Source organism: Coniophora puteana (assembly GCF_000271625.1).
Source record: "Coniophora puteana RWD-64-598 SS2 unplaced genomic scaffold CONPUscaffold_8, whole genome shotgun sequence".
NCBI classification, from domain to species: Eukaryota; Fungi; Basidiomycota; class Agaricomycetes; order Boletales; family Coniophoraceae; genus Coniophora; species Coniophora puteana.
In genome coordinates, this window is record NW_006913060.1 from 444,128 (window position 1) to 461,542 (window position 17,415).

General features: G+C 49.8%; 7 protein-coding genes across 7 annotated transcripts; 5 read left to right on the forward strand and 2 right to left on the reverse strand.

Moving 5' to 3' along the window:
- Positions 1 to 856: 856 nt before the first annotated feature.
- CONPUDRAFT_82963 (uncharacterized protein) lies at positions 857 to 3,369 on the reverse strand (the record flags this gene model as incomplete). Its single annotated transcript, XM_007771780.1, has 5 exons — positions 857 to 925; positions 1,228 to 1,727; positions 1,784 to 1,937; positions 2,000 to 3,184; positions 3,300 to 3,369. Coding segments are annotated over 4 exons (1,908 nt in total), but the record flags the coding sequence as incomplete, so codon positions are not given.
- A 441-nt stretch (positions 3,370 to 3,810) lies between these two features.
- On the reverse strand, positions 3,811 to 4,600 carry CONPUDRAFT_106173 (uncharacterized protein; the record flags this gene model as incomplete). The annotated part of the gene is made up of 3 exons (XM_007771781.1): positions 4,401 to 4,600; positions 4,151 to 4,347; positions 3,811 to 4,093 (listed from the first exon to the last, which is right to left on the reverse strand). Coding segments are annotated over exons 1-3 (669 nt in total), but the record flags the coding sequence as incomplete, so codon positions are not given.
- A 1,687-nt stretch (positions 4,601 to 6,287) lies between these two features.
- Positions 6,288 to 7,810, forward strand: CONPUDRAFT_166330 (Clavaminate synthase-like protein; the record flags this gene model as incomplete). The annotated part of the gene is made up of 10 exons (XM_007771782.1): positions 6,288 to 6,351; positions 6,407 to 6,549; positions 6,605 to 6,730; positions 6,784 to 6,826; positions 6,876 to 6,987; positions 7,043 to 7,122; positions 7,178 to 7,193; positions 7,248 to 7,309; positions 7,358 to 7,458; positions 7,511 to 7,810. Coding segments are annotated over 10 exons (1,047 nt in total), but the record flags the coding sequence as incomplete, so codon positions are not given.
- A 903-nt stretch (positions 7,811 to 8,713) lies between these two features.
- On the forward strand, positions 8,714 to 10,269 carry CONPUDRAFT_154982 (Clavaminate synthase-like protein; the record flags this gene model as incomplete). Its single annotated transcript, XM_007771783.1, has 10 exons — positions 8,714 to 8,777; positions 8,828 to 8,970; positions 9,029 to 9,154; positions 9,207 to 9,249; positions 9,308 to 9,419; positions 9,470 to 9,549; positions 9,600 to 9,615; positions 9,666 to 9,727; positions 9,776 to 9,876; positions 9,925 to 10,269. The coding sequence occupies 10 exons, from the start codon at positions 8,714 to 8,716 to the stop codon at positions 10,267 to 10,269; spliced, it is 1,092 nt and encodes a 363-aa protein (XP_007769973.1).
- A 691-nt stretch (positions 10,270 to 10,960) lies between these two features.
- On the forward strand, positions 10,961 to 12,674 carry CONPUDRAFT_137898 (Clavaminate synthase-like protein). The gene is made up of 10 exons (XM_007771784.1): positions 10,961 to 11,047; positions 11,100 to 11,242; positions 11,305 to 11,430; positions 11,480 to 11,522; positions 11,571 to 11,682; positions 11,737 to 11,822; positions 11,879 to 11,894; positions 11,952 to 12,013; positions 12,066 to 12,166; positions 12,212 to 12,674. The coding sequence occupies exons 1-10, from the start codon at positions 10,984 to 10,986 to the stop codon at positions 12,554 to 12,556; spliced, it is 1,098 nt and encodes a 365-aa protein (XP_007769974.1). The 5' UTR covers positions 10,961 to 10,983; the 3' UTR covers positions 12,557 to 12,674.
- A 285-nt stretch (positions 12,675 to 12,959) lies between these two features.
- On the forward strand, positions 12,960 to 14,902 carry CONPUDRAFT_144826 (Clavaminate synthase-like protein). Its single transcript, XM_007771785.1, has 10 exons — positions 12,960 to 13,131; positions 13,181 to 13,323; positions 13,375 to 13,500; positions 13,553 to 13,595; positions 13,648 to 13,759; positions 13,833 to 13,912; positions 13,966 to 13,981; positions 14,037 to 14,098; positions 14,155 to 14,258; positions 14,363 to 14,902. Exons 1-10 carry the CDS (start codon positions 12,993 to 12,995, stop codon positions 14,705 to 14,707), a joined length of 1,170 nt encoding a protein of 389 aa, XP_007769975.1. The 5' UTR covers positions 12,960 to 12,992; the 3' UTR covers positions 14,708 to 14,902.
- Positions 14,903 to 15,123: 221 nt separating this feature from the next.
- CONPUDRAFT_166335 (Clavaminate synthase-like protein) lies at positions 15,124 to 17,105 on the forward strand (the record flags this gene model as incomplete). Its single annotated transcript, XM_007771786.1, has 10 exons — positions 15,124 to 15,187; positions 15,240 to 15,382; positions 15,435 to 15,560; positions 15,612 to 15,654; positions 15,706 to 15,817; positions 15,885 to 15,964; positions 16,022 to 16,037; positions 16,096 to 16,157; positions 16,212 to 16,315; positions 16,420 to 17,105. The coding sequence occupies 10 exons, from the start codon at positions 15,124 to 15,126 to the stop codon at positions 16,762 to 16,764; spliced, it is 1,095 nt and encodes a 364-aa protein (XP_007769976.1). The 3' UTR covers positions 16,765 to 17,105.
- Positions 17,106 to 17,415: the final 310 nt, after the last annotated feature.

Here is a 17,415-nt window from a genome sequence, read left to right on the forward strand (position 1 = left end):
CCGAACTTGGCGTCGGTTGCGGCAGGAAGGACAGATGCAAGAGTGCCCGTAGGGGCGGTGACCTGCGCCTGCACACATTTGGCAACGAGGGCAGCGAAGAGAGCCGCGGTGAATGTAGTCTGAGGCATTCTGGGCGGTGGAGGCCAGAGGACAGGGGAAAAGTGACGAGATGTGTAGGTCGATGATGCGCAAGATTGACGACGGAAGACACTTCTTATATACAGCAGGTAGCCCGCCGAGATCTACACATAAAAGAATTTCGGGTGACATCGCCAGCGAGTTTCCGTGATTCTTCCTTGGTGACGCGTTGCAAGAGTCTTGCCTATCGACATTTGATCGTATATTGGTGGAGATTGGTGGTAAATGACTGGTACAGGTGACTTGGTTGTCCATGATTGACAGCCTCAGAGGCAACGAGAGCACACCCAATTATTCATTGGGAAAACGACAGCATAGGTTGATCTTGGTTACGAAGATGTGGCAGAGTTCGCAGAGCAGGGCCGACTCGGGGGCCCGCATGTTCCACATGTTCCAATGATTCATCTGGATCGTCGGCGATAAATATCGAGCCATTGAATCGCAAAAGGACGTTAATTTGGTCTTAGCAGACGCGCTCCTGCGCATAGCCATTCAAACGCTGGAGAAAGTCCCAGTGAGAACGATCTACAGCGCAGTCAAGAATAGTCGCGAGGAGTGGGAGGGCCCATGCGCTCGACGGCAAGTAGCAGCGTTGCGTTGGAGCTGAATGAGATTCGAGAACGGAACCAGCTCATACTTTGATTGACGCGTGACGGTTGCCTGACACTCTTGAGACGCCGCGCTGACTCCCGTTGAATGAGCCGCAACAGACACCGTATTACCCGCATGACGTCAATGAGAGCTCCCTATGCAAGCCTATGCATCTTCCTCCAGACTTGCTCCAGACCTAGGGGAGAAGTTCAGATCAAAAGAAAGACATATATTAGCAATGGTTAGGACAAGAGATATTGTGTGTTACATTCAATCCAAACATCGTCATAGATACCTCTGAAGACTTGACAAACGGTAGCGGCCAAGCTTTACTTGCACGTCATGGCTTTACAACGATCAACGCTGATCAACGAGACTCGAGGTTTTTGATGTCGCTGCGGTGTGAGCTGGCATCTCTGCTCGGACTAGTCTAACGGCTCCTGAGCGCGTATCCGCAGGTTAGATGCTCGTCAATACACCATCTCCACAGGCACGTACCTCCACAACCGTTAGCTCCTTCATTTGGTCCTCGATACCGGTATCGGTACTGGCACTGATAACCTTGAAGACCTTGATATTGGCGCGTGCATTCGTCAGATTGATCATCGCTTCCTCTGGATCATAGGGCACGAGTTCCATTGACACCTCCTCTACTTTATTCGGGAGGACTACCAGGATACCCGTGGTGAAGCGTCGGCCCGTTCTTCCTGCAGGGATCGTCGAGCGCCAGATCACTGCGTTTGGACCAGCTGCTTTTAATGCCTTGAGCATGTCGGGCCATCGCGACGGCGGTGGTTCGGGCCGTTCATAGGCATGTTCCAAGGGGTGAACAGATAACGTGAACGGATAAGAAGTATAATCCAGAAGGACGAGGCAATTCCTAAGTTCTTGCTTCGTTCTGCTGTCGACGACCTCCTGACGACGGGTCCGAAGGTCGTGTAGGCTCAGTTTGACAGCGTACGTATTGTCGTGTAGAGAGAGCGGGTTAATGTCCTCGTCTGTTCAAACGTCTGGGTCAGCTAAAATCCGATCTTCGCGTGGAGGTGGTGCTCACTGCTCTGCGGGGACCGCCATGCTTTACAGGCCTCCCTGTGGCCGCCCTCTGTCCAATGCTGCTTCTGACACTCGTGCGAGCAATACTGAGCGCGCAAACACTCCTTACACCGTCGGAAGTCATCAAACGGAATAGCACGGCGCCTTTGCGGACACTGAAGAAGTCACAAGGTCAGAACGGGTGCCTGAAGGAACACATGAAGGTGGAATGTGAAACCTTTCTATTGCTACACATTGCGACCATGTCGCTGCGGTGGAGATCGGTTTTCTTGGCTTCACTTCGCTGTCCGACGCACTTACGTAGCTCCTTGCGTGCCTTCCAGAGGTCACCTTTCCTATCAATCTCGTCTTCGAGGTGTAGCTTATCTACCAAGGACAGTGACTGGTTCATGGCGTCCAGAATGTCGATGTAGATGGTGTATTTTGGCAGAATCATGCTCAAAATCTCGACAAACTCCTTGTATTGCGGGAGTAATGAACGTGGCAGCCACTTGTTGCAGAGAAGGAGAGTTGGTATGAGCTCCGCTCGAACAGCTTCAAGAACCCACGTGGTGCCGTCTGTTGTCTCAAGCGCACGGTTCAGATAGAAGACTGCGTGCGAGATGCAGCTGACGACAAGGTCATGATCAAGGTCGGCATTGTCCAGTGGCAGATTGACAATCATGTAGAGGACTTGAGTAACCAGAGTCACGGATTGTCGCATTAGGAGGGCGAACCGCAGCTCGTCCAAGCTGGAAGCTCCGCTCATGATGGAGATGACAGCGATAACTAGATCAAGCTCGACATCCTCCTTGTTCTCGATCGCGAGCTCGTCGCGAAGATACTTTAGCAGCACTTCAGCAAGCTCACCCGCATCGCCTCCCAGACGCTTCACGACCTCGGCCAAATCCGCAGTATCCTTCTTCAGCGAGTGCCCGAGGATGTCATCTAACGCGTATCCGCCGAAGTTGCCGATCGTCCGGTAGGAAAACTTGGGGTTATGCGCGCCTAGCTTCAGAGTCCTGAATAACAGCGTCATCGCCGCATCCTTGAAGCACATGATCTCGAGCAGCGCTGGATTTGTCGCCGCAGAGTTAAGGAACACAAGCAACGACTGGTGCGTCCTTAGGCGGAAATCCATTGAATTCTCTTCACTCTCGACCACGTGCTCCTGCAGAATCGACGTCCACCAAAACACATCCCCCCAGCTCATGATAAGACGTGGAACGAGGATGCGTTCCTGGCTGTGCGTCATTATGGGTAGGAGGATGGCAAAAGCGCGTATGGCGAGCATGGAGAGAGTGGCGACGATGTCATCTACTGCCTGCCCAGTGCGGAACTTAAGGCGCTTGATGAGGAGCTCGACGAACAGCTGGTAGGATTTGTCTGGGGAGTCTGGACGTGCGACAAGAGGAAGGAGTCGCTCGAGGGCGGCGAGGGCGGAGTCCTCATCTGCAGTCGCCGCCTTGAGCAGATCCTGAGCATAAGCGGATTACATGTCAGCTGCACCTAGCAAAGACCTTAGAGAGGGGGCGCACATTGAATTGGCTTGGCCCGATCACTCCATTGGATGGAACTTGGCGCTGTCCTCCCATCTTCCGCTCAACCCTGGACTTGGGCATCGTGGCCTCGAATAGTGGTTCAGTTAACAGATAAGAGGATAATTGTTGAAGAGTCCTTTGGGATAGTTATGTTGCTGGAATTGCCATGAACACAATCGTTCGAGCTCGACGAAGTCCAGGTGCGCGACGCGACGCTGCGTCAGTGCAAAAGTGCGCGTGCGCTGAATAGTTCCCGCGCTCACTAAATAGCCCCTATGTGATCTTTCCCTCGTTGAGCACTGAGCAGCCAAGGAGGTTTGCTTCATCAGATCATGTTGCGTCTATATAGCAAAATAACACATAATATACATGATATGGAAGGTAGCTTACAGCTTATATAAATGAGTAAAGGAGGCGAAAAAAGTAAAGAATTACACATGGGAGGTGTCGCTCTCAACCTTTTCGTGTTCCATACAATCGCTCCGTTCGACATGTTCGGCGTTGTCCCCATTTTGCGAACCCTTTGGACTGACTGGTATTTCTTCGGTTTCGACAGCCGACTCTGATTGAATTGTCGTGGTGACGTGAAACTGGAGGTGGTTAAATGGTCGTTCCGCGGGCACAGACTCGCTGTCCAAGTCGGTCCACTGTGGACGCCTTCTTCGACTAGGAAGTGCGCCGAAGGTAACGATATGCTTGTCAGATTTCTCGATATCGGTATTGTCAGAGCTGATGCGGTATACGACGGCGACAATGACGTTCAAGTTGGCTACGATGAGGCTGACGGACATCTACCGTTGGGTCAACTGTTAGAAAACGCACGCAGCTAGCGAACGTCAAGCGCTCACCTCGACTATACCCGCCATAATCTCCTTGAGACCTCCCACAGTGAGAAGGAAGTATGCGTGGCATAGACTAACGATTGTCGTAGCAGATGCCGAACAGAATATGGCGATGATGCGGATTTTCTGAGGACGAGACAGCCGTACTTTCCAAACCAGGCGAACCGGTGCGATAATCAGAAAGAGATCGGCGAGTACGTCAGCTAGAAGTTTTATCAGCATACTTTAGCTGCGAACGTGAAACTTAATCACACACTTATGACCTGCGCGACTGCAACTTCCTTCCCTAAGAAGCACTGTGGAATTGGTTCGTGCTTCCAGCTCGTCTTACCAGGACCTTCGCACGTCCACATGACTTGCGCCTGGAGGACGAGGCAAGTGAGAAGGAAGAGACCCGCCAGTGCCCCTAGATATCTTCGAGTACTTTTATGGATGGATATCCGCATGATGGTGAACAGTATGGAGATCCTTGAGAACCTATGCACAAGACGATGAGCAGGTATCCAACCCACGACGAGTTGAATCTTACCAAACTACGCCGAGGAACGATAGCGCGGCGCTACGAGTAATAGTCAGCGCGCGAGCGATGATTGAGCTTTATGGACGAACACGTAGTAACCAGCGACAAGAACGTATCTGTTGAATTTCTCTGGTCGGAAGGTCAGTGAGTCGCTTTATGTTAGGCGCAGTAGACACACCTGGATCGTAGCGTATCTGCGTAAAGATCACTTGGAAAATCTGCAACACCATAGCCACGGCGACTGCAGCATCGTCCCACCACATTCGCGCCGTCCAATACCGATATGCCAGCCGCAGGAGGGCCACGACCACCGAGAGCAACGACAATGTCGGAGTCGCTACTGCAGGAACGGTCAGAACCGACTCGGCATTCGTTCAAGCGAACGAAGGACTCACTTTTGAGCTGCAACATAGTTAGGCCTGACATGATGGCGAGATTGGGGATATCGAAAGACGATGCGGAAAGGATATAGCAACCCGACGCAGGAATTTAACTACCACAAAGTCAGGGGCCGAGAGTAGCTTGTGAAAGTTGGTGTTGGTTCGGGCGACGTAGGTGAGAGTGGGTTACCCCTAGGGCGCCATGGCCAAGGGTGGTAATGCGTTACTGAATTCAGGGCGCGAGTGCTCATTCCAGTAGAAAGGAGTAGAGTTCTACCAGCCTGTCGCGTGCCCCGCGCATGCTGAGTGTTTTACGCCGCTGGTAATGGACAAATGCTGGTGTCGGACAGCCCGGCCTACGAGACAATTAATTGTCTCGAGGCTCGATCAGGTGGAACCTTGGTGACTTTCCGTCATTGTATTGGATTGTGGTTGGATGGAATCGAGGGACTGGCGAGCGCTCTTGTTGGTGGTTTCAAATGGAGGATGAAATGGAGACGTGTTTGATCGAGGCGAGACAGCCACGTGCGGCGCGTCTTTGTTTCGCACGCTCTGAGCTTTTCCTTCTCCACTTCCCCGCGAGTAGCTCGATCAAGTTCAGGAGTCAGCGTCGCGTCTACACCCGGACGGTATACTACGACTGGTCTGACTTACGACCCCTTCCAGAAAGCTGGAATAACCCATACCAACGAGCCAATCTCACCACAACGTTCTTTACGTCACTCGAGACTCATTATGCAGCAATTGGGGTCCAGGCAGCCGAACAGCTAGTGAACGACAGCCTGGTGTCCCCCTTACATCACTTTCCTAGTTTCGGTCGGGAACCATGTACACTGACAAATTATGACGGAGTAAGCTTCAGGTTTGTGACCACATCCACAGGGCTCCAGACTGGGTGCTCCATGTCGCAATACGTCAAACTGGCCCTTACGCTTATAATATTGTTCCTGTCTGCGAGGGAGTAACCCACTGCGCGTTGCGTAAGTCTGGAGCATATTCTCTCCCACGTGCTAATTTTAGCGCGCGCTGGTCAGCCGTCAATGGTCCTATTGAACCACTCAAGTGTGGCTCTCACCCCCTTCCGACTGAAAGCTCCTTATCTGCCGCCTTGAGATAGTGATCTAATTCGAGTCCGTTGTTATCGAACTATTTAAGTTTCAAGAACGCTGTAGTTTATCGTAAACAGCGTCTTCACCAGCGGATTACCCAGTTCGCGAGACGGTCGACGGTGAGATATTCAGCTATGCCAAGTCTTACTCTGCCCCAAGTACCTCACTACCAGCCGGCTCTTCCGACTCACGAGGATCGTACGTGTTGAACGACACTCATTTTCTCCCCATAGTATCTAATGATTAAGGGCAGTGCCTTATGCAGACTTGGCTGTCATTGACTTATCCAAGGCCCACACACTTGAAGGCCGAACAGAACTCGCTGCGGAGCTTAAGAACGCCCTGCTCACGCATGGCTTCTTTTATGTAGTCAACCACGGGTTTTCTCACAAACAGGTCCGCCCATCCGTTTTTCTAAATTTTGATCAGCACTAAAGCAAGTCCTTGTTAGACCGAACGCATGTTTGACATAGCCGATGTGCCGATTGCCTGTGTAAGCGACGAAGAAAAACTGGCTTTAGAGGGAAACCCTCGTGATACAGGAGTATACTCAGGCTACAAGCTTCGACAATACTGGGTTTGCATCCTTTCGTGTTGATTATCGGTATGACTCATTTTCGTACCTTTTAGCATCTTGATGCTGGCGTTCGCGATCAACAGGAGCATTATAACAGTCCGTGTCATCCTAAAGTCGCGCACATCGCAAACTGACCTCGCGTTAGTTACTAGACACGTAAATGACTCCAGGCAACCTGAAGTTCTGGTTCCATACCTCCCGGAGGTTCAAGCCCTCATTGAACACATGCATTTCAGTATTCTTCACCCGACGTTGAGGTGAGATTTGATATTGCTTTGAGGCTAATGTAATAGTGATTTATGATACAAACAGAATAATGGCGTTAAGTCTTGAGCTCCCAGAGGAAACTCTTGTGAAACTTCATGACTATGATGGTCCCAATGGAACCTGGTGTACAATTTCCCGTAAAATCGCTACAGATCCGTGACTAACACACAGTTTTTACAGTGAGGTTTCAAAAATAGTGAGTTGACGCTATGTAAGGCTTGCTTGAGTGAAGCTCGAACATCATGACTAGTTTCCCTCGCACTGAGGACGACGAAGTCAAGACCAAAAATGTCTGGATGAAGGGGCACACGGGTAATCAAATGCGCCAATCATTCAACTTGTGGGCTGATTTCCATGTAGATATTGGCACCTTGTCCTTCCTCTGGAGCCAACCTGTGGCTGCATTGCAGATTCTGACCGCAGACGAATGGCACTGGGTCCGGTACATTGAAAATGCCTTGGTATAGCCCATCTAACGAGTCTTTTGCTTGTAAATACTCAATTGGGGTTTAGATTGTCAACACTGGAGACGCACTCGAATTCCTGACGGGAGGCCTATACAAGGCGACCATCCATCGTGTCGTTCAGCCTCCCATCGACCAGCGGGGTTACACGCGGCTTGGGATAAACTACTTCTGCTATGCGAACAGGGACGTCAAGCTAGCTCCTCTCATGGAGAGCCCAGTTCTTCGGCGGACGATGCTCCAGCTGAAGTGCGACCCTTCCGTGGCTCCAACAATGAGAGAGTGGGCTGTCGGCCGAATCATGACTTACGGAGGTACCAAGACCGAGTTGAGGCAAGGCAAGGATGAGACCACTGAGGAGGAAGACGTGCGAGGTATTGTGGTCAGACACTATAACTGAAGGAGTTAGTCGGTTTGATTGTTATGGTTCGGATGACTGCTCTATTTGAAGCAAATTGGAAGATTGATAGACGTTCACTTATTGGACCTCTGGAAGGGTACCAACAGGTACCGAACGGCCGACAGGAGCCGAGCACTTGTTAACCATGAGAGTATGAGCTCCACGCATTCATTGTTGCCGCGTCGCCTCTTCCCAACGTTGACCAGTGAATGCTGTCGGACGATGCACTCGGAGCTCTGTCCCCATCATCCGCCCCGAGTGAGTCAGGCTGACTGAAGTATTCAACCACCTCTTAAAAGTGATCGGCACCATTCGTAGACCCGACATGGACAAGGTGAGGGGTACCTTGTTCACTAGACGTCCGCTACAATGACGACTGTAACTTAAACGACTACCGGTAATATGGCAGTAAGGTTACCTGTTATCAATGGTAAGTATCGCCTCTAACTTGGGCTCGAACGTAGATGGATTCAGCGTTCACGCATATGAATGCGTTCAGGATGTCCATTTTGGATCGTTACCGGTGGTATGTTGAACCGGCTCTGTTGCTTGTCCGTGAGCAGGAAGGCCTAAGAGCTCCTTCAATTGTTCGAAAATGGAGCTATATTGATTGTTGATTCTAATTGTAGCTGGACCTGGTCATATGTGCACTTTTCAGAGACGAAGCTCTTATCATCTGCTCGGGCGAAGGCCGTTATCTATGTGCTGGTATTTTGAGATCGACCAGGACAGTGATGTTCTTCCAGTCAGCTGTTGTTATCGCACTATCCATGCTGCGGATTCGAAGTATAAGTAACTTCCCCGTGTAGGTTTGCCTGTTGTAACTTTCCATTGCGCTCGCAATCCTAAACCATGCCCAGCCTTACATTACCTCGAGTACCTCACTACCAACCACCACCTCCAACCAAGCAAGAGCGTACGTACTATCGAAGCCATACTTTAAACATGGCTGACGTTCTCACACAGTGCCTTATGCTGATTTAGCGATTATTGACTTGTCCAAGGCTAGTACGCCTGAAGGACGAGCTAGTCTTTCCGGGGAAGTCAAGAACGCGCTTCTCACACATGGCTTCTTCTATGTAGTCAATCACGGTCTACCTCAGCCGAAGGTTTGTCCTGTCTATTTGTGATAATGTGACCAGCCCTAATACATTATATTACGATCAGACCGAGCGCATGTTTGATATTGCTGACGTCCCCATGTCGTACGTTAGCGATGAAGAGAAGCAGGCTCTCCATGGCAGAAGTCACGAGACAGGTGTATATCAGGGATATAAACCTAGACAATACTGGGTGTGTGATGTTTCTCTGAGAGAGCTGCGATATCTTACACCCAACTTCTCAGCATCTTGATGCTGGTGTTCGCGACCAACAGGAACACTATAACGGTATTTAATTTGCAGAGCTCACGAAACCCGTGCACTCAACGAGTTAACGCTGGGCCAGTTGGTAGGCACGTTCGTGACTTCAAGCAGCCTGAAGCTTTTGGTCCATACCTTCCTGAGGTCCAAGCGTTCGTTGACCACAACCACTTCAACATTTTCCATCCGTTATTGAGGTGAAGGAACGTACGAGCCTCATTCGGCTTCCTGCTCATGGACCCGACAGGGTGATTGCACTTGGCTTGGAGCTTCCCGAAGAAACTCTAGTAAATCTCCATGGCTATGACGATCCTAACAGTACTTATCGTATGTCGTTTCGTCGCGCTTTGAGCTCAACGTTCACAAACTCGTGACAGTGAGATTCCAAAAATAGTGAGTTCCTGTTAGTGTCCTCGAGAATCACATTTGAATGTCGCTATTAGCTTCCCTCGTACCGAAGATGATGAGGCTAAGACCAACAACGTCTGGATGAAAGGTCATAAGGGTACGACTTAAACCGGCTTTTACTAGCTTTCATCTAAAAGCCACATAGATATTGGCTCTATTACCCTCCTTTGGAGCCAACCTGTCTCAGCACTGCAAATACTGACTGCTGAGGGATGGCGTTGGATCAAGCACATCGAAAACGCATTGGTATTACTATCCTTTTTTACCAAGTTCCTCGCCTCTGATACATTCTAGATCATCAACGCCGGTGATACACTCGAGTTCTTGACCGGAGGTTTCTACAAGGGTACCATCCACCGCGTTATCCAACCACCCGTCGACCAACGTGGCTACACTCGTCTTGGAATGATCTACTTCTGCTACGCAAACGACGACGTGAGATTGGTGCCTCTCGTGGAAAGTCCTGTACTCCAACGAGCGATGCTCCAACCCAAGTGTGATCCTGCGGTGGCACCGACGATGAAGGAATGGCGCCTGAGTCGTATCTTGTCTTATGGTGCCACGGAGCTGAGACAAGGGAAGGAGAAGGCCACCGAAGAAGAAGATGTGCATGGAATCGTGGTGAAGCACTATAACTAAACTGATGAACGAAAACGGTGATTATTTCTGCGGTGTAATTGTATCCGCATATCTGAAGTCCAATGTGCCGTTTCGTCAGACCATGCTGTAACTCTCGTGTGCGTTTGACCTGATATGTGCCCCATATATTAGGCTGCTTCTCCCGTGAATTGTGATCATGTATAAAGAATTCTTGATGTCACGATCGTGCGCAAGCTCTGGATTACATAGGGTCGAGTGAGAACGGCGATTCAGGAAGCAGGATGCAGTGAGGGTTAATTCACTCACACTGGCGATTACGCTTGACCACTCCCATGGTATATTTGGTGTTAAGTTCCTGACTCTGGACTGGGCGCAGAGATCGTTTTTTGCAGCGTTACGTCAACCATATCCCGAGTCTGCGATGCCGTTTCACTGCCGTTGAGAGCTCACCCCAATATTCATCTGTGCCATTTATCATTGGAGCTAAAGGCGCTTCTTTGTTCTATTTGTAGCGCGCCACCATGTTCATGTGCCCGCCGACCACTCTATTGGACGACGGTACGTCTCCCCACTCTTCCACTGAGTAAGTCCGTTGTATGGATTCCATGATGTTCTCACTACGATAGACGCGCCAACGTCAAGGTCATCTGCTGATTCCGGGCTATCCATGGCGCGGGCTGGCGTTTATAAGGTTCTCACTAGGACCATTAATTTCCACTTTTGCATCTAACGAATTGTTCTGCGTTCACAATTATGCCTAGCCTCACTTTACCTCCCGTACCTCACTACCAGGAGCCTCCTCCCACCCAGCAAGAGCGTAGGTGCCTAACGCTGCACGCTTTCATCGAGGCTGACTCTTCGATATCTAGTGCCGTATGCTGATCTGGCAGTCATTGACTTGGCGAAGGCAGGGACGCCGGACGGGCGAGCTCAACTCGCTGCAGAGGTCAAGAATGCCCTCTTGACCCATGGCTTCTTCTACGTCATCAATCACGGCTTGTCTCAAGCACAGGTATAGTCCTTTCCCCCCGGATAAACCTCCGTCCCTCGTCTGATTTACTGTATTACCATTAGAACGAGCGCATGTTTGACATTTCAGACGTGCCTATGTCTCTTGTAGGAGACGAAGAAAAACAGGCTTTTCTAAACCGAAGCCACGAGACTGGCAAGTATCAAGGTTACAAACCTCGACAATACTGGGTCCGTGTCCCTCTACGTTAGTGACGTCATTATCTCACGTCCTCCTTAGCATCTCGATGCCGGGGTTCGTGACCAGCAAGAACATTATACATGTGAGGTTCCAGAGTTAACCTCGTAGCCCGAAGCTGACGTTATGACAGTCAATCAACAGGTGAACAGCGCCAAGCATCCTGAAGCGGTAATCCCGTATCTTCCCGAGATTCAAGAGTTCATCAAATATAACCATTTCAACATTCTCCACCCTCTGTTGAGGTAAGGAACCGGAATTTTGTTGTCGCTGATAAGCCACGTTAATGATTACGATAGGCTTATTGCGTTGGGACTTGAGCTTCCGGAAGAGACTCTAGTCAATTTGCACGGATTCGACGATTCGGAGCACAACGCTAGCTTCTGTAAGAGTTTTCACCATCCCTGATGATCGAGGCAATGTCTGACTATCGCCATTTAGTCAGATTCCAAAAGTAGTACGTCATTGTCCTGTCTGATTTTGTACGAGCGGGATCTTCAACTGTTGCGACTAGCCACCCTCTAACCGAAGCGGACGAGCTTAAGACTAAGAACGTTTGGCTCAAGGGGCACAAAGGTAGTTTGTTCATATTCCATTTGTACGAACCGGTGTCTGAATGGTCAAGCAGACCACGTCTCCGTCACCTTGCTGTGGAGTCAGCCTGTGGCCGCCTTGCAGATTCTGACGGACGATGGGTGGCGCTGGATCAGGCACGTTGAAAATGCATTGGTAAATAGCTTTCCCTTCAGGAAAATTGGCTCTCACACATTTCAGGTCGTCAATGTCGGCGACGGGCTCGAATTTCTGACCGGTGGATTCTACAAAGGCACCATCCATCGCGTTGTGCAGCCGCCCATAGATCAGAGGGGTTACACACGTCAAAGCGTAATTTACTTCTCTTACGCCAACGAGGACGTCAAGCTTGTGCCTCTCATGGGCAGCCCTGTTCTACAGAAGGCAGAACTTGAACCGAGGTGTGATCCTGCGGTGGCTCCAACCACGAAAGAGTGGCGCATGGGCCGTATTTCGTCCTTTGGCGCTGCCGAGCTCAGGCAAGGAAAAGAGAAAAACACCGAAGAGGAAGATGTGCATGGAATCGTGGTAAAGCACTACAATTGATTCGCAACTGCGAGGGTGCATTACGGTAACCTATTATAACACCTGGAAGAATTGCGGCGTCATGGCCTTTGTATTTGTACGCTCTTCTAGGATGTTGCGTCGAAGTGGCCGATGGGCGAATCATGTGCTGTGACCATTAACGGATCTCATCTCGCTGAAAACTCTAAGAGCATGAGAAATACTTGAGCTGTAATGCTCCATTCACGACAGTAAACGCTGAATTCCTGACTTCCGGCTGTATCACGAGGCTGACAGCCTTCCCATACGGTTCAGACGAAACGAAGGCCCTGTACTTATCCTAGTAAGAGAAGCCCTCGCTTTGAAGGCACCCCAAGTTCAGTCAACTGGTCCTTTATTAGAATTGGGGCCATGGGATCACGATCTGGCGCCAACTTTTCTTATCTAACCATCTTCCAAGAGGTTACAGAAGGGGTGAATGCGTATAAAGCAGCCCCATCAACGGCGCGTTAGTGATTCCTGTGCTTACTGTATCCCAGAAGAAAGCGACATTATGCCTAGCACCACCTTACCTTATGCACCTCATTACGAACCTGCTCCCGTCACTCAGGAGGACTGTACGTTTTCCTTTCAGTCATGAAAGTCAGCTTTCTGAGTATCCTTTAGTGAAATGGGCCGACCTGGCTGTTATCGACTTATCGAAAGCCAGTACTCCGGAAGGACGAGCTGAACTTGTTACACAGCTAAGCATTGCACTTCGAAACCATGGCTTTTTCTATGTCATCAACCATGGCTATATTCCGGCTCAGGTGAGTGCATATCAGTAGAACTCTTTGATTATGCTTGACCAACGTAATTAGAACGAGAGAATGCTTGATATTGCCGATAGGGCGTTTACTGGTGTGAGTGCGGAAGAGAAGCAGCTTTACGCAAGCAATAGCAAAGAAACCGGCTCGTGGCAGGGGTATAAGTTAAGAAACTACTGGGTAAGCTTCATTGAAAACATTTAACGGTAATACTTCACTGTGTAACTTTCAGGTTATCGACAATGGAGTACATGACCAGGTCGAACATTACAACAGTGAGTCCTGGAGTCAAGTTGTCTTTCTTATGAGCTCATTCATTTCATCTAGTCAATCGTGATGTTACCAAGAAGAAACACCCGGAGGCGATTAAGCCTTTCTTACCCGAGATTGATGCTTTTGCGCGCTTCAACCATCATTTAGTATTACACCCCATTCTAAGGTAAGGAGACAGCTTGCCTCATGAGATAGGATCGATTATTCTTAGCTTCGCCACTTATCGGTAAACCTTGCAGACTCATAGCGCTAAGCCTTGAGTTACCTGAGGAGGAACTGGTGAATATCCACGGTTTCAACGCAGTTGGAGAGACGTACGGCAAGTGTGACATTTGATACATGCCGATTGAGCGACTGACGGGAAGCGTATAGCGAGATTTATGAAGTAGTGAGTGTGACGTTCTTGAACGATATCGATGTTGAGAGCTAACTTCATTCCAAAGCTATCCTCGATCTGCCGAGGAGGAAACGAAGACCAAAAACGTCTGGCTCAAAGGTCATACGGGTGAGCACTCGGATAGATTGTACATCGGTTGATCCAGAAGTGCTGAGTCTCGATAGATTTTGGTTCGATTACCATCTTGTGGAGCCAGCCTGTGTCCGCTCTGCAAATCCAGACAAAGAACGGGGAATGGCAGTGGATCAAACACATCGACAATGCTCTTGTACGTGAATGTTCCAAAATTCCTGTCCTGCTTGGAGAATCTGACATAATGACGTCATGGCGGTTTATCGGCCCGCCTATTCGGCTACCTAAATGCGCCCAAAGGTGGTAAGCGCCGGCGATGCGCTCGAGTTCCTGACAGGTGGATACTACAAGGGCACGATCCACCGCGTGCGACAGCCACCAGCAGATCAACAGTCATACACAAGGCTTGGACTGTTCTACTTTGCAGGTCCCGATGACGCAGTTAGGCTGACGCCGCTGGTGGCGAGCCCGGTGCTGCAGCGCGCGGGTATCCAGCGCCGCTTTGAGGATGACACGGCGCCGACGATGGAACAGTGGAGAAGGGGAAGGACAAGCGCGTATGGTGCGAAAGAGTTGAAGCAAAGCAAGGAGGACGGGATCGAGGAAGAGGTGATCAATGGCGTGCTGGTCAAGCACTACAACTAAGATCATCGCGAGTCGTGATTGGGCCCCTGTCCGCTTTCTTAGTCTGTATACCTTCGGTGGGTGCGAGAGGTCCACAGTGTGTCCTCGAACATTACTCGTGACATCGCGCCTGATCAGCTTGCGGGCTTGACCTGTGTACTTGTATTAATCGTGTAGGCATATGAATCAAATGAACTGCAGTGATTTGCACATCACGCACATACTATGGCCATTCGCCTTTGTGACGGAGTTGACAAAGTACATTAACAACTTGAACTGGCCTTTTAATAGCACGACGTCTCATGACACCATAGACTGACGCCATATTGTCTCATCTAACTGTATCTTAAGAAAGCACAGGAGCGGTTAAGGCGACACTTATCATCGTCCCCCATCCATGCCCTACGCTAGTGCGTAACCCGGACGAACTCTCGATCATGCCTAGCACGACCGTACCCTACGCGCCTCATTACGAACCTGCCCCAGTTACTCAGGAGAATTGTACGGCATATCCATTTCGTCCGTGTAGCGCACGAGGCTGATTATCCTGTAGTGAAATGGGCAGATCTTGCTGTCATCGACTTAGCGAAAGCCGGTACACCGGAAGGACGAACTGAGCTTGCTTTGGAGGTCAATAAGGCACTCAGAAACCATGGTTTCTTCTACGTTATCAACCATGGATACACTCAAGCTCAGGTGAGCACATAACAACAGAAATATTCCGAGCATAGACAGCTAATGTGATCAGAACGAGAGGATGTTTGATATTGCCGACCGAGCGTTTACTGGAGTCAGCGCTGAAGAGAAACAGCTCTATGCAAGCAACATCAAACAGACCGGCTCGTACCAGGGATACAAGCTGAGAAACTACTGGGTAAGCAATAATAAGCACATTTTAGAATAGTGATGGCATGAACATACTCAGCATATCGACAATGGAGTGCATGACCAGATAGAGCATTATAATAGTAAGTCCCAGAGCAGGTCCAGGCCATTCACATACTAAATCAGTTTCACAGTCAATCGCGATATCACGAAGAAACCCCACCCAGAAGCGATTAAGCCTTTTCTACCCGAGGTCGAAGCTTTTGCACGATTCAACCATCATTTGATTTTGCATCCTATTTTAAGGTGAGGACACCTTATCCCGCAAGATGACATCAAGTTCAACTTCGAGACTGACTTGTTGATCATGCAGACTCATAGCGTTGAGCCTTGAGTTGCCCGAGGAAGATCTAGTGAACATACACGGCTATCATGAGGCTGGAGAGACCTACGGTATGTGCGATGTTTGATTAATAACGACGGGCCGGCTGATTTATGCAATGTCGTCAGTCAGATTTATGAAATAGTGAGTGCTGTTGGTGTGTCGGATCTACCTGATGCTGAGACTTAACTTCGTCGCCAAGTTACCCTCGATCTGACGAGGAGGAAGCGAAGACCAATAACATTTGGCTCAAAGGCCATACTGGTGAGCACGAGCAAATGTGTGTTGGTCGATCATGAGACGCTGACTCTCTGAAAGACTTCGGTTCGATTACTATCTTGTGGAGCCAGCCTGTATCCGCTTTACAAATCCAGACAACGAACGGAGAATGGCAGTGGATCAAGCACGTCGACAACGCGCTCGTACGTGAATGTTCCATAAATCCTGTCCTGCTCGGAGAATCTGACATAATGACGTCATGGCGGCTTACCGGCCCGCTTACTCGGCTACTTACATGCACCCAAAGGTGGTAAACGCCGGCGATGCGCTCGAGTTCCTGACAGGTGGATACTACAAAGGCACGATTCACCGCGTTCGACAGCCACCAGCGGATCAGCAATCGTACACGAGGCTTGGATTGTTCTACTTTGCAATGCCCGACAATGCGGTAAAGTTGACACCGCTGACGGCCAGCCCGGTGCTGCAGCGCGTAGGCATCCAGCGTCGCTTTGAGGACGATGCGGCGCCGACGATGGAACAGTGGGAAAGGGGGAGGACAAGCGCATATGGTGCGTCAGAGCTAAAGCGAGGCAAGGAGGATGGGGTTGAAGAGGAAGTAATCAACGGCGTGCTCGTTAAGCACTATAACTGAGATGATGATTGTGAAGCGTGGTCGGGTCCTATTAGCCACTGCATGCTACTAGTGGGTTGATGCGAGAATTAGCGAACCCCCAAGGTTTACTAGTTACTCATGACGTTGGACCCGATCAAATTGTGGCTTCGAACTATGTAAGTATCTGTATTATGTAGGCATACTGAGTCCAATTCCCCGAATCGCAAATCATGGATACTATCGATGCCCCCCCTGTGAAACAATGTACCCCCTGTGAAACATCGCAGTTATTCGAGCATATCTCGTCTATCCCCCAATCAATGCTCACGATTATTTTTCTATACACTGTTCACACCCTAGTCTATAGCATAGTCGAAGCTCAGCAGTAGAAGATTAGAGCTGGGTGTTGTACAGCTCGACAAACTGTTCTAAGTTGCATTGCTCAAAACTCATTCGCTCCAGCACCTGATCAAATATGCCTCGTTTACTTTGGGCTTTTGGTGTCTTTTAGAAACATATGCCTATTAACCATAGTACGAATTGTGCACATTGATGTTTAGTTGCCCGCGTTTCAGCAGCGTTGAGATTTTGAGCTTGGAAGACAGGGGCTCAATCGTGACAGAAGCGTGATGGAGTAGCACAGCGGCACGCGTCGGCTTGAAGTTATTCAACTATCAAAACATCGTGACC

Excerpts from the sequence above, each read along its gene's own strand:
- CONPUDRAFT_137898 (XM_007771784.1), top strand. The coding sequence starts at position 10,984 with ATGCCTAGCCTCACTTTACCTCCCGTACCTCACTACCAGGAGCCTCCT. Across the intron at positions 11,048-11,099 it reads TCCTCCCACCCAGCAAGAGC|TGCCGTATGCTGATCTGGCA; the intron begins GTAGGTGCCTAA and ends TTCGATATCTAG. Across the intron at positions 11,431-11,479 it reads ACAAACCTCGACAATACTGG|CATCTCGATGCCGGGGTTCG; the intron begins GTCCGTGTCCCT and ends CGTCCTCCTTAG.
- CONPUDRAFT_144826 (XM_007771785.1), top strand. The coding sequence starts at position 12,993 with ATGCGTATAAAGCAGCCCCATCAACGGCGCGTTAGTGATTCCTGTGCT. Across the intron at positions 13,596-13,647 it reads CCAGGTCGAACATTACAACA|TCAATCGTGATGTTACCAAG; the intron begins GTGAGTCCTGGA and ends CATTTCATCTAG. Across the intron at positions 13,760-13,832 it reads GTATTACACCCCATTCTAAG|ACTCATAGCGCTAAGCCTTG; the intron begins GTAAGGAGACAG and ends TAAACCTTGCAG.